Source organism: Ambystoma mexicanum, chromosome 14 (assembly GCF_040938575.1).
Source record: "Ambystoma mexicanum isolate Mex_15411 chromosome 14, UKY_AmexF1_1, whole genome shotgun sequence".
In the NCBI taxonomy this organism is placed as follows: domain Eukaryota; kingdom Metazoa; phylum Chordata; class Amphibia; order Caudata; family Ambystomatidae; genus Ambystoma; species Ambystoma mexicanum.
In genome coordinates this window covers 445,459,274-445,473,566 of record NC_090940.1, presented here as the reverse complement: position 1 = coordinate 445,473,566, position 14,293 = coordinate 445,459,274, and the positions used below count along the sequence as shown (strand labels likewise).

The 14,293-nt window shown below is 48.5% G+C and overlaps 1 protein-coding gene across 3 annotated transcripts in view; it reads right to left on the bottom strand.

Moving 5' to 3' along the window:
- Positions 1 to 14,293, bottom strand: part of KTN1 (kinectin 1) — a 3,101,875-nt gene that overhangs the window by 2,817,528 nt on the left and 270,054 nt on the right. For all 3 annotated transcript variants that reach the window (XM_069637667.1, XM_069637665.1, XM_069637666.1), the window contains exon 6: positions 5,019 to 5,135. In XM_069637667.1, coding sequence (XP_069493768.1) covers positions 5,019 to 5,135 — 117 coding nt within the window. The remainder of the gene's footprint in view (positions 1 to 5,018; positions 5,136 to 14,293) is intronic.

The window sequence follows — 14,293 nt, the reverse complement described above, 5'->3', positions numbered from 1 at the left end:
ACTAGAAAAGCGCTGGGCATAGGTAAACTCCCCGTCTACCCTTTTCTGCAACTCAAGGGAGCATTGACCGCGGAGGGATGTAGGGATCGGATCCAGGGGGACCTCGCCCCTTTCGAGAGAATCTTTAGACACCAGAAAGGAATGGAAGGGCCTTATCTGGACCATGTATAGTGCCCTAGTGTAATCCGGCAAGGGGTCCACACAAACTTTGGGAGAGATGGGGAAGAGACACGGCAGAGGGGCTAGACCCTCCGTTGTGGGACAAACTTTGCATGGGTGTCTCCCGAACCTTGATCTCTTTGCCAATACAAACTCCATGCCATCAAGCTTCTGCACAGGTTGTAATACGACCCGGTGAGGTTATCCAAGACGTACCAGACTGTCAGCCCCTTGTGTTGGCGTGAATGTGGGGTGGTGGACTATTGGCATATGTGGTGGAGTTGTCCTCGGGTGCAGGTATTTTGGGATGACGTCCTGGGGTGGATCAAAGAGCTGGACAGAATTGTTGGAGGAAAAAGCCCCACTGTTGGTTGTGTTTGGTCTAGAGAAGGCATGAGATGGGTGTACCAGACTCCCCCCAATGGCAGCAGGCTTATTGCTGGTAGCCAGGTCATGCATAACGACGAGTTGGAAATGCACGCTGCTCCCCAGATAAAAGGAATGGATCAGTATGGTCAAAAGTATGAACATAATGGAGTGTATAACAGCGGGTCTCCATGGGGTTGGGGGGGTGTTGGAGATGGCATGGAGATTTGTGAAGAAATACATAACTGCATAAACCTGAACTAACATGCCAACAGGGAACTATAAAGGTATAAACAATAGCCCAGGGGGCAAATCGAGGGATTAGAATTGAATGGACCTGGTCAAACTGGACAAAGTTCCCAAGCGAAAGGGTCAGCGCAGGAGGAGAATCCAACCCAAGTGGACTACAGACATTACTTGATCCTCATGGGGACCAAAAATAAAGGAAGAGTAAAAGTTTGGGGGGGGCAAGTTGGGGGGTGAGAGCGGGGTGTGGGTGAGGAGAGTAGGGGACGTATCAGGGGAGTTTGTTAGTTGTTTTCGAAAAGCTTGTGGCTGCTAGAAGTTATGACTATTGTAGCAGTGTTCTCACAAGGGATATCTCCCTGTTTGTTGTAAAGTGTTGTCGTGTTTTAAAAAATGGCAATAAAGAAAAATGTGAAGAAAAAAAAAAGCCAGCCAGACTAAACACAGTAACTGCAAGAATGGTAGTGTCAAACAAAAGCCCATCCTTATAATAGCATTGAGTTCCTAATGTAATGAGGGCAGAAATTAGGTGTAAAAACGGCCTTTTTTCTGGCGGAAGGTGAGACAACCATCCTGTTCAAAATCACCCAACCAATGCAAGGCTGGGGCCAGAACCAGAGAAAGAAGAATCACAGGGCGAAATGGACAGACCTGCAGTAGACCGCTGTGGAACCCAAAATTGGCCTGCAACCCACTCTGCTCACCGACCGTCAAATCGGAAGCACCAAAGTTCCACTGTTGAGCAGATATCTGTGAAAAACCTGAAATCGGAACCCCTGCTCCAAAGGGAAAAGAAAACAGGGAGCACACAGTGGCCTTACCTTGCCTTCACATAACATCCAAAAATGCTACCCGACAACTGGCTCCACGCCAATCTGCTAAAGCAAGGGGGCTATGCTTCAAATGTCCCACAGGCACAGACTGCAGATCTAACGGGAAGTAACAGCAGGAGTGAAAACAAACCGTGCTGCCACCCGCTTTTCTCTGCTCAGGTGTCTCAGGTGACTATAGGAGTTCAAGGGCTCGAGCCTTTAGCCACCTCCTTTACCGCCTGCTCCACAACAAATGTAGCCACCTCGTTTCAGTGCCGTCTTTGAGAGGAGCCAGCCAAGAACAGCAAGAGCTTGGTCTGACTGTAGGCACCAACATCAGTTCCAACAGCAGGCAGCAGCCCACCCACCAGCGCAGCTGGCAGGAATATGAATGTGTGCTCATTAACCTTGACAAGCTATGGACAGAGCCCACATAGCAGGCTCAGTGAATAGGACCACACGTTTGAGCTGCATAAGGGTCTGACATAGTAACTTAATTCACGTGTGTGTGGAGGTGTGAAGTTGTGAAGTAGTGAAGTAGGCTGGTCATTCATATTTAGTTTGGAAGCAAAAACTTTGAATGTTGCACTGCAGGTGATTGTTGCGGAGAGTTGGTGTAAGCACCGTCCCTGTGGATTTGAAGATCATGTTAAGATCTGTAGCAATTCTTTAGTTGAACAAGTGGTCCGGATACTGAGGAAGCTGAGAGAACCAAGAGGGATGCGGAGAACTGCTAGAAGCTGTGCTGCCGTCATCCTTTCTTCTTGAAAATTGAACTTTTTCCCACCGACCAGAGGAAAGCTCTTGGAGGCCCGCCCTTCCTCCACGCGAACCAATGAGCAGTCTGCTTGCCCTCCTTTTTTTAACAGTGTCCTGATGCTTTCCTTAAGCCACTTGTACCTAGATGCTCTCATCTGGAGTAGTAGCCCCTGCAATTCCTGGCATTGTGCTTTACAGACTCAAAAACTAGCTCAGTCATAGGGAGAAATACTTGCTACTTGTCACAGCACTCATCCCGCTGCCTTTGCAGCGTCCTTTGTTTTCACTGGAGACTCCTGTGACCTGCTTAAAAGAGTCCCCTCTAGGCTGCCTCACTGTTGCTGCTGTGCACTCCTCCTCATGAGTTACTTGAAGGGGGTGATCAAACATCAAGGATTCTGTTCAGGCCTGCAACCTCCAGGGACTCTAGGTGCCGATTCCAGTGTTTGATTTTGATGGTAGTCAAACCTAATCCAGACATGTAAAGCAACCTTTGCACTGAGATGCCTGGGCCATGTCTGCAACAACCATCAGCTTGGTCAGCCTTTTCACCCCATGACCTCTGACTCGTAACATTTTTCACTGGTTGCGGTCTTTAGGGCCTCAAAGGAATGTGTGCGGCTTCTCTTCAAAGCTCGTAACACCAACCTAGGATTTCAGGGGGCTGGTGCAGCATCGTCAAGCCACAACTACAGTGGTGGTCCAAGAGCATTTTATTAGAAAACAACTGACCGATGGCACAGCCTTAGATATTGTGTGCCAGGTACAGGCAGTAAAGACAATTGTTATGCAAATCTTCCACTTAGACATTCTTGAAGCTGCATCTGGCACAGGCCTCGAGACTTCTTTCTAGAGTCCACCATGGAAGGATGATGGCCTTGCACCACAAAAACAAGAAATCAGCTCCAATAGGGCAACTGCCACTGGAACAGGAGCAATCCCAGACATCACCCGAGTCAAGGATCTGCACAATCTTCAAAGAATAGAAAAAATTAGCAATAAAGCCAAACAAAGAATTACGAGAGAGATTTATTAGGACTCCAAAAACATAACGTGCAGTAAAAAAAGATGGTACCCAGGGGAGCCCTTCTTTATTGGCTGTGGGGCATATGATCCAAAATGACAATACTAGAGCACTATACTGACTGCAGTTTCAATTTAAAAAAATAATCTGCTAGATGTCACCAAGGATTCCCAGCCTGACGGGGGAATATGCATCCAGCATGTGAATCTATGAAAGATCCAATGCTGGAGAAAGCACTAAATCCCACACTGAGGATTTGGAACAAATAAAAAGCATCCAGATTCCTTTCCTGACACCAGGACGAACATTTACGCCATCTGCAGGCACAAACGGACATGGTGGCAGGTCTGCGAGGAGCACATGCAGGGAGTCATCTGAGAAAATCACACTCCCTGTATCTCAGCTTCTCAGTAGCCAAGCATGAAGAGTCAGGTTGCTGAGGCGGTGGAGGCCCCCGCCGCCTGACTGGGAGAGCAGATCCACTCATCGGGAGGCGCCATGGGGGGCAGTTAGAAATGTCCAGCAACTATGACACAGGATCAATGTAGTATGTGTGATCATCATGCCTAACTTCAACTACTCAACAGGATTGATATTGGAATCCCAGCAAATGCCATACATTAACTACAAAGGGTCCAACATTCTGTAGTAAGATTTCTCTTCAGCCTGAAGCACCAGTTTTCCATCGTCCTGTTCCAGAATAAATACCCAAACTCTTCACCCTATCAACCGCAAAGGATTGCTGCTCAAAACTTTCTTGTGACACCACCGTACTTCTTAAGTGCTTTGGGTGCAGAATAAAGACTCGTCTCCTGGGAACAAACTCCCTACCTGTCCACCACCAGCCTGATGGCTTAAGATATTGTCATTAATATATATAATTCCTCTTTAAGCACAGCAGCAGATGAGGGCTAAAGGCATCACAGGTGTACACCCAGTTATAGCGTTTGCCCCACTCATTCAAGCTCCCATTGTATTTAACCATTTTGAAATGGCAACCTAAAGAAAATAAAAAAAATAAAAAGAAAATAAAAAAAAATGAAAAACATTCCTTTTTTTTCTCCAAAAGTTAATGGGATGCTAGTCAAACCTTTAATGGAAAGAGGTTAAAACAAATCATGAATCACAATTTAATAGATGATAAATTAACTACAGTAAATCAATATACACTTATATAAAGCTGCATTCATAAAAAAGTCAAATAACAAATACAGAATTGTATAGGTCCTGTAGTGAAAAAAAATGCCCAAATTAACACAACGCATAGATGAGATTTATCCGAACTTCTGGAGATACCCGATTTGGACCCCCCTCGACACCCGAACCAATGTTCCTCTATATCCCTAGCCCGGATTAGACTCTGACGACACCACAGCACCACATGAAGACTGTTTCAGTTAATTGTTTGTTATGTTATTATTTTTTAAATGTTTATCATTTATAAACATTAGACATATTGCCAATTCCTAATTTGTCACATGTTAAACACTGTCTATATGACTAAATGCCAATAAAATACGTTAAAAAAATAAATAGGTCCTGTAGTGAAAAACCAGGTGATATTCCTGCATTAAGTTTTATGACAGGGCATTAGGTATCATAATAACTTGCACATGTTTGAATAAATGGCAGGTTAGTTTCAGGGGTTTTACCTGTGTCAATTGTTTGACCTGCTCCTTTGCAACAGCAGCTTCTTCCTTGGCAATCGCAAAACATTTCTCTTTTTCTTGTAGCAGATGTGACGCCACTGCCACATCTCCCTTGGCCATCTAAAAGAAATCGCACGCAAAAAAAACAAAAAAAAACATTAATAGCCACTCAAACTACCCCTTTAAATTTAAATGCCCTTTAACAGAATACTGCACATTCAACTTAAAAATACATACCACCAACACAATTATTTCCAAAACTGCCATTTAGAAAAAATGTACTATAAATCTTTTCCAACAACTTTTCTTCTCTTTTACAAAACGTTAAAGCTTCTACAAATACACATTTTCTTAACTTTCACGAAAGTGCTCCTAAAAGCAACCATTTTTAACCGTCCACCAATTTTATTAACTGTTTTCCCCATCCCTCCTTCATAAATATGAATCTTGCTTACTAAAAGTACTTCGCCACATATCCCCACTAACTTTCTTTTACAATTACAGGAAAGAAGCACATTACTGAAGAAAACACCCCAAAACCCAATACCCTTCGCATCCAAAGTAAGCACATTAATGTACCATATATCTGTATGTAATTACAGCAGCACAGTAACACTGTATATTACCCCAGACTACTATTTTTAAACCAACATTTCTTACACTCTAGCCCATTATATTTCACCATATTTCACACCTCTTACAATTCCCAATCTACACACCACCACCGCCCTGATGCCTGCAGGTTTTTGGCACGTTACATATAAAAATACCACTGCAACACCCACTCTGTTGCTCAAAACAGCACAATCACCCTACAGATTCCATCACACCACCACTCCTTTACTCAGTAACCCAACACCATCAAACCTCTGCAGACTCTTACACTCACAGCCTTCTCAACCACACCTAATATACCACCCCACAATCAAACAGCACTCTATATATTTCTACAATCACACCCACAAACCCATGCACTATACATGCATATATATTGCACAACTATTCAATGCAAACTCTTTTTCCTGATACAACAAAATGCCACCTAAAAATCAACTCAGCAGAAGAGAAAGAAAAAAAGGAGCAGTTAAGACTAAAACTACACCACATAGTCATCCACCTCTAAAACAATTTATAGAAAACATTAAAACAAAAGAGCTAGTAACCTCACCCAACAAAACTAAACCAGCCACGACTAAAAAAGGTAAGGCCCCTATTGTAAAAACTAAAAGTAAAAAATGATGTACAAAGAAAAGCAGACCTACTAACAAACCTAACCGTCTACCTACCAGTGTTAACGTAGTTACAGTAAAGCAATCCAAGTTCTTCACAATCTTATAAAAACAGCTGCAGAGACTATCTACCCTTAAAACTACTGTAGGAGACTAATCCTGCAAGCTCTAATTGACCGCGCTTTTCTACTAAAGAGAACATGGTTTATATTGATTTTAAACAGATTGAAACCATTAACTAAATCAATAGTACTTCTAAACATGTGCAGTGTCAATATAGATAGAGACCTTTTCAAACTTCTGTGATGAATGGATTCACACAAGCAGCACAGAACCATACTTCAATGAAGATTATAAACAATAACAACAAAAAATAATTGCCATAGACCATGGTCGAGGGTATGAAATGGTGGAACACACCATTATGGCAAAAGAAACCCTTATAGAAAAAAAAGTCCCCAACAAACTTAACCAAATGCTCCTTTCACCCAAACAAACTGTCCAGTGTACAAATGGACTTGTGGCTCAATGTGTAACGTGTGCCAACAATCCTTTAAATCTTTATGATAATTCCTCAATCATTATGTGAAGCTAAAAAAGAAAAAAAAAAAAGAAAAATGAAAATGAAAACTTTACAAACCACAGACTCCTGTCCAGTGCGCAGTCACACTGGTCTGCAAGGGCATTCATTAACCTGCATTTTAGGAACTGCTTGTAAAAGCACTTCGCATCATGTTAGCGACACCATTCTCCTATACAGAATCTTGTGCATTGACTAGACTATGCAAAAAGTCCTGCTCTAGAACTGCAACATTTAAATAACATTCTCCTACATGGAGACATACAAAAACAAAATAGCTAAGTTTCAAAACACATCTGCTGAAATACCAGACCAAATGTGTGTCTGTTGTCGCAGAATGTTTCATAAAAAAAGCGCAAAAAAAAAAAACAGTAGATCTAGCCTACACAATAGAAGACAATGAAGAATGCCGATGGGTCCAATTCGCTTTATATCCAACGGCAGAAACTAAATACAAAATGGCTGATCCCCCCCCCCCCCTCAACAGTTTGCACGTGCTGCAACACAAAGCTTGACAATAACCAAATGCCATCACATGCTATCACGAATGACTTAGAAATATTCCCACTTCCGAAAGATCTCCAACAGCTTAACTTGTACGAGAGCATTATAATGCAAACCATGCACCCATTTCAAGCTATAATTAGCTGAAATCAGCCAAATTACCTCCATCCAAGTTACTAAAGGGCATCCGTGGCAAAGTAGTATATTTGCAATTAGATCTAAAAGAAAATTTACAAACTCTAGGAGTACAACGGCCAATAGATCAATCTTTGATTGTACTAGCCAATGGTGTACCAACAAAAGACAAAACATTTTGGCAACAAGTAGACTTAAAAACAAAGTTGACAAGCCCTACAATATCTAAAAGAAAACAATGAATACTACAAAGATATAAACAGAGGAAAACGTAAGAGAAACCACCCAAATTATTCAAGACTCGCCAGCAACTAGCCAATTTGAACGTGTAGATCCTGTTACTACAGCCAACTTTTTAGACCAGTATACAATTCACCAGCAACACTCCAAAGACACAATTGACGATACATTAGAAACATATCAAATGCATCAAGCCACAGGATCCCCAATGAGCATATGGGAAAAAAGTGTACCAGCACATTCTTTTCCTCTACTCTTTCCCACAGGAAAAGGAGGAAGATATGATGAAAGTGCAAATTAGTGCATCGGAATATCTCTCTAAGAATGTATTCCGAAGACCCCAGATTCAGACAAAAATGTCAAATACATTTTCCACCTCCTCTTCAAAAGTCAACTAGCAACTCTGTTATGGAGTTGCACACACATTAAAAACAGGCTCTAACTTTTTAAACATATCCGCTACCCAATTGCTTAAAAAAATAAAAAGACAAAGATGAAGTTTTGCAGTCAAGTATCACTAATCTCTTAGCAAACAAGAATACTGGTTCCGCCATAACGCTAATGTACGCTGTATGCCAAGGAACCTAGGCCCACCAACATGGTTTGTTACTTTAAGCTGTGCAGAGTACACATGGGATGACTTGCCCGACTTCTTACGCACTGTAAACCAAAATAAAGACTGAATAGAAATAAAGAAAACAGGAGAACTATGTTCTCTTGACCCTGTCAATGTATCAAGGTACATTCACCATGGCTTCATTGCCATGCTGCATTTCAGCTGCAATAAAACTACCCCTCTGCTCAGAGAAGTGCAACACTTCTTTTGGAGAAGGAACAAGTTACTTACCTGTAACTGTTGTTCTCCAGCATGGGTCTGGCATGGATTCACATGCTCATGAATATTCCCCGTTGTCAGGCCGGGAATCTTCGGTACAGAAAAAAAAAATCAGTATCTGTTTCTGATCTGTCTTTCCTAGTAGTAACCAATCACTGATCTCTGGGTCATACTGCCCCCAGCCAATGACTGCCCTCTCCCTAAGACCCTCCCCTGGCAGCCATCCTCAGATTTGGTAGCACGTAAAGTGGCAGTATGACCAAGTGAAGAGCAGCAGAGGGGAAGGCGGGAGGGTTTGCATGTGAATCCATGCCAGACCCATGCTGGAGAACAGTTACAGGTAAGTAACTTGTTCCTTCTCCAGCACGGGGTCTGGCATGGATTCACATGCTCATGAATATAAGAATACATAGCAGTATACACATGCACAACCACAGGAGGTGACAACAGGCTCAACATTAAGCAATACAACAACTCAACATTAAGCAACTCTTACCTCCTCACCAGGCTCACCTTAGGCGAACAGGTTGCGCAGCACTGCTTGGCCGACCCTGGACTCCTCCCTGATGCCCGATCAACGCAGTAGAATCTCGTCAAGGTGTGCGTCGACCTCCACTATGTCCAGCAGGGGCACACCAGACAGGAACGACATAGTACCAGCGACCGCTCTGGTCGAATTGGGCTCTAGGACGGCCGGGCAACGGTCGGTTTGCCAACCAGTGACAGTACATGATACAGCTGGAGAGCCATCTGGAAATGGAAGCCTTCGAGAGAGACTTCCCTTGGTTCACAGGTCCAAAGTTCATAAAAAGCTGTGACGTCTTCCGAAAACTCTTTGTGCGGTCCACGTAGAACGTCAGCGCTCTAGCCACAACCAGCAAGTGCAAAGTCCTCTCGGCCGGCGACGAAGGAGACAGGAAGAACACAGGTAACACCAAGGGCTCGTTAAGATGGAAGTACGACGGCACCTTGGGCATGAAGGAGGGGTGCGTCCTCAGCACCACCCTTGTGTCGTGAAAAGTCAAGTACCGGGGCTTGCAGGATAGGGCCTGGATCTCAACCACGCTGTGTGCGGAGGTGGTGGCCACAAGAAATGCCGTTTTCCACGACAGGAACTTCAACAGCGCCGAATGCAGAGGCTCGAATGGTGGCCCCATGAGCCTTGTCAGCACCACGTTGAGCACCCACGCCGGGGCTGGAGCCTTCACCGGCGTGAATGATCGGAACAGTCCCTTCACAAATTCCTTCACCAGTCGATGAGACCACAAGGACGCCTGTCCCGTGGTTCTGGTGTATCGGGAGATCGCAGCCAGATGTATTTTGATGGAGGCGTGAGCTAGTCTAGCTTTGGCTAGCGAAAGTAGGTACGGCAGCACTTGGGGGGGCCGTAATCCTTAGAGGGTTAATCTTCTGTGTACAGCACCAGTCAGAGAACCTCTTCCACTTATGTCCCTAGCACTTGAGAGTGAGGATGCCCTGGCTTTTGCAAGAACCTCTCTGCAGTCAGCCGGGATATCGTACCCTCCAAACTCTAGCGCTGCAGGAGCCAGGCCTGCAAGTTCAGCGACTCCGGATCGTGATGAAGGATGGCGCTTCCTTCCCTGGCGAGAAGATCCACGCCCGTCGGCAGCTTGAACGGAGGGGACGCTGCCAAGTCCAGAAGGTCCGGGAACCAGATCTGCCTCAGCCACGCCGGTGTGACGAGGATCATCCTGCACCGGGACCTCTTGAGCTGGTTGATGAGTCGGAGCAGCAACGGCAACGGAGGGAATGCATCTAGGAACAGGCCGTCCCAGGTGAACGAGAACGCATCTCCCATTCTTCTCGGCTGGGGAAACCTGCTGGTGAACCTCTGGCACTTGGAGTTTGTCAATGTCGCGAACAGGTCGATCTGGGGTTTGACCCATCACCGGAAGAGTCGATCCACTAGATCCTGTCGTAGTTCCTACTCGTGGCACGAGCGCAGTTCTTTGCTGAGCGAGTCGGCAATGGTGTTTATCCCTGCCAGATGAAACGGCACCAGAAACATCCCTTGGGCAACGGCCCAATGCCACAGATCCTGGGCTTCCTTGGACAGGGCTGGAGACCTGGTTCCGCCCTGCTTCCATATGTAGAACATCGTGGTGGTGTTGTCGGTGAAAATTCTCACCACCTTGCCCTTGAGGGACGGAAGAAAAGACCTAAGGGCCCAGAACACTGCACGGAGCTCCAGGATGTTGATATGGAGCGACTTCTCCTCCGGGAGATAAAGGCCTCTTGCGTGAAGATCTCCGGTGTGCGCTCCCACCCCTCCAGGGAGGCATCCGTAGTCACCGTTTCCTGGTGGACTGGGGTCTGAAAGTCTGCATCCACTGTCAGGTGTGCGCGGGTGTCCCACCACCGGATCGCTCGTCAGAAAGACTCGTTGAGTGGGATCCTGTCCTCGAAGCTGGCCATCGCTTGAATCCAGCGGGCGTCAAGGAAGTCCTGCAGAGGGCGCATCCGAAGCCTGCACAATCGCACGAGATATATGCATGAGGACATCATTCCGAGGAGGGATTTGATGGACCTCACCCTGGCCACGTCCGTGGCCAGAAGATGCTGCGCCTTGCCCAGGATGGCCGCCGTCCTTTCCTCCGACGGCGAGGCCAGACACGCCCCTGTGTCGAGCTTGGCTCCCAGAAGCAGTGCGACTTACGAGGGCACCAGGTGGGATTTTGGGTAATTGATGGAGAACTCCAGATCCGTGAGCAGCTGGACGGTCTTCGCTGTGTGTTCTACGGCGAGCTCCCTTGTCCATGCTCGGATGAGCCAATCGTCCAGGTAGGGGTAGACGTGGTTCCCCTGCAGGCGCAGTTGCGCCGCCACCGGTGCCAGGCACTTGGTGAAAACCCTGGGTGCTGACTTCAATCCGAACGGGAGGGCCTTGAACTGGTAGTGCCACCCTTGGACCACGAAGCTGAGGAACTTTCGGTGTCCTTTTAGAATAGGGATGTGGAAGTATGCATCCTCCAAATCCAACGTCGACAGGAAATCGCCCACCTCCAGCTGTCCCAGCACGTGCTGGAGGGTGACCAGCACGTGCTGGAGGGTGACCATCCGGAACTTCTGTGCCTTGATGTACTTGTTCAGTCGTCGCAGGTCCAGGATGGGACGCCATCCTCCTGTCTTCTTTACGAGGAAGTACCTTGAGTAAACTCCGGAGCCCCGAAGCCTCTTTGGGACGAGCTCGATGGCACCTTTCTTGAGCATCGCCCTTACTTCCAACAGTATTTGAGGGACGTGATTTTCCTTCCTGGCCACGGGGGGGGAAGGCAAGGGCACTGCTTTAGAAACTCGGGAGCGTGCCCCTGGGCCAGGGCATCCAGCACCGAACGGTCGGTGGAGATGGACTCCCACACGCTGACGAACTTTGCCAGCCGGCCTCCCACCGGTGTGCTTCGGTGGGGGCCCCAACGCCACGGTCGGTTCAATCTTGTTTTGAGGTCTCCTTGCCGCCTTGGCCTCCCTGGCGACGACAGCGGGTTCCACCCGACGTGCCTCGTCCCCTATAGGCTTCTTGCGCGAAGAACGGGCCGCTTGACGGTAGGTAGAGGAGTCGCCGCCGGAACCTTTGGAGGCCCCTTGCTTGCCTCCGGTGCTCCGAAAGGACGGCCGTCATTGGCGAACTCCTAGGGCCCGGGCTGTCTCCGTGTCCACTTTGATGGCTTGAAGGGACTCATCTACTGTTTTCCCAAACAGGTTGTTCCCGTCGAAGGGCATGTCCAATACCTTGGCCTGTACGTCCTGGCGGAAATCCGTCGCCTTGAGCCATCCTCGCCGCCTGAGGCAAACGCTGTTGCCCAATTGGCGGAAACCGGTGTCAGCGATGTCCGTCGCCACCGTTATGGCCTGGTCCGACGCCACTTAGCCTTCCTGCAAGATTTCTAGGGCCTACGGCCCTCTTGTCGTCCGGTAGGAAGTCCAACAAAGGGGCAATCTTATACCACAACTCCCTATCATAGCAGGCTACAATCGCTGCCGACAAGATGACCAGTCGTCCCATCATGTCCAGTTTCTTTCCCTCGCCGTCCGGCGGGGAAGTCGATGTTGAGGCCGATGCCCCCCCCGCCTTCTTCCTGGCCGCCGCAGAGATGACCGAATCCGGGGTCGGCTGTGCCCTAAGGCACAAGGGGGCCGCGTCGGGGACCCGTTACTACTTCTTGTACCAGTCCCTTTTTCCCAGCGTCGTGGACGGGTTCTTCAGAAGGGAAAGACCCTTGTCCCAGATGTCATCCAGCAGAGGCACAGCGAGGACAGTCTTCCTCTTGGCCTCGTGCCGTTGGTAAAGGAAGCCCTCCTTTTCTTCGGGGCAGAGCTGGAAAAGCTTGGATGCCCTGGCGTTCATAGCGTGGAAAGATCCAATCTCATCGGGCGGGGAAGCCCGAGGAGGGGGAGACGACAGGAGGTTCGTCCCGTCGTCACCGCCGTCATCTGCACCCGTCGCGGCCGTGTCATCTCCCTGGACCGAGGATGGGGGTAAGGGTTGAGCAGGCCGTGAGGGATGAAAAGGCGGTGGAGGGTGTGTCCTTCTCTTATGTGGAGGACTTCCAGACGAGCCTGGCTCTGGCTCCTCCGTCGGACGCGGCTCCGGCTCCTCCGTCGGGGGTAGGGGCAATCTCGTCCTTATTTCCGTACATCGGGATTGTATTGCCATCAAAATGGCCGCCGAGTTGTCCTGCGGCACTGGCTGCGACGGGCACGACGGTTGATCTGGAACCTCGTCGGCGCCGCTGTCGCTCTCATCGTCCCCCTCGCCGGGATCCCTCACGACGGGCCTCAACCATGCCCACGTCGTGGCTCTCCAAGACTTCGATCAGCTCCTCCTCGGAGGCTGTGTCTGTATCCACGATGGCCACCAGCCCCCCCTCCCTCTTTTTCCACCGGGGACTTCACGGGGGTCTTCTCGATGTGCTTGAAAGAGGATTCCCTCCGCGGTGGCAGGGAAACTCTGGGCCCCGAGGTCGCTTCCACTGGTGTAACCGCCACAGGCTGCGCCAGGGCCGACGCGACTTCCTCGATCGAGGCCTTAGCTGGGTGAATTAAGGCCTTTGCCACCGCCTGTGCACCTGAGGCCTTCACCTTGGGGGGAGGGTCACCACCTCGCTCCCCCCTCTGCTGGGACCTTCGAGCTCGACCGGGCCTCTCCAGAAGCTTAGCCGGGTTCTCGGATTTCCTCTTACCCGAGCCAGAGCGTTGGCTCGTGGTTTATGGCGCTGGGGAGGATGCACCCTGCCTGGCAGCCGAGGAGCCCGACCGTTCGGCGCTCCCGGTGCCTGTGGACTTGTGGTGCTTAACCTTCTGTTGGGCCCCCGTCGCCGGGGTGCCTTCACAGGACTTAGAAGACTGCTCGGGCTTCTTCTTTTTCTTCTCACCTGACGGGCTCTTTCCCTCCAGCCAGTTGGCGAGACGAAGATGGCGATCCCTCATGGTCCGCTCCGACATGTTCCCACAAAATGCAGTGTCCTTCTCCACGTGCGTTTTGTCCTCATGAAGACAGAGGCATAAAGAATGCTCGTCCTCCTTGAACACATTCTGTAGCTGGCATCCAGGGCAAGCTCTGAACAGCTTCCCGGGCGTTGAGCTTCCTTTCTCCTGGGCCATGTCCGGGGTAGGCCTCAGAAACTTGGACTCCTCCAAAAGCGGAACTCGACGAAATCTTCACCCTTGAGGGGCGTAGAAAAATACGAAACGGGTCCCCATTGATCGGATAAAGAAACGGTGGAGCTTGAGGCTC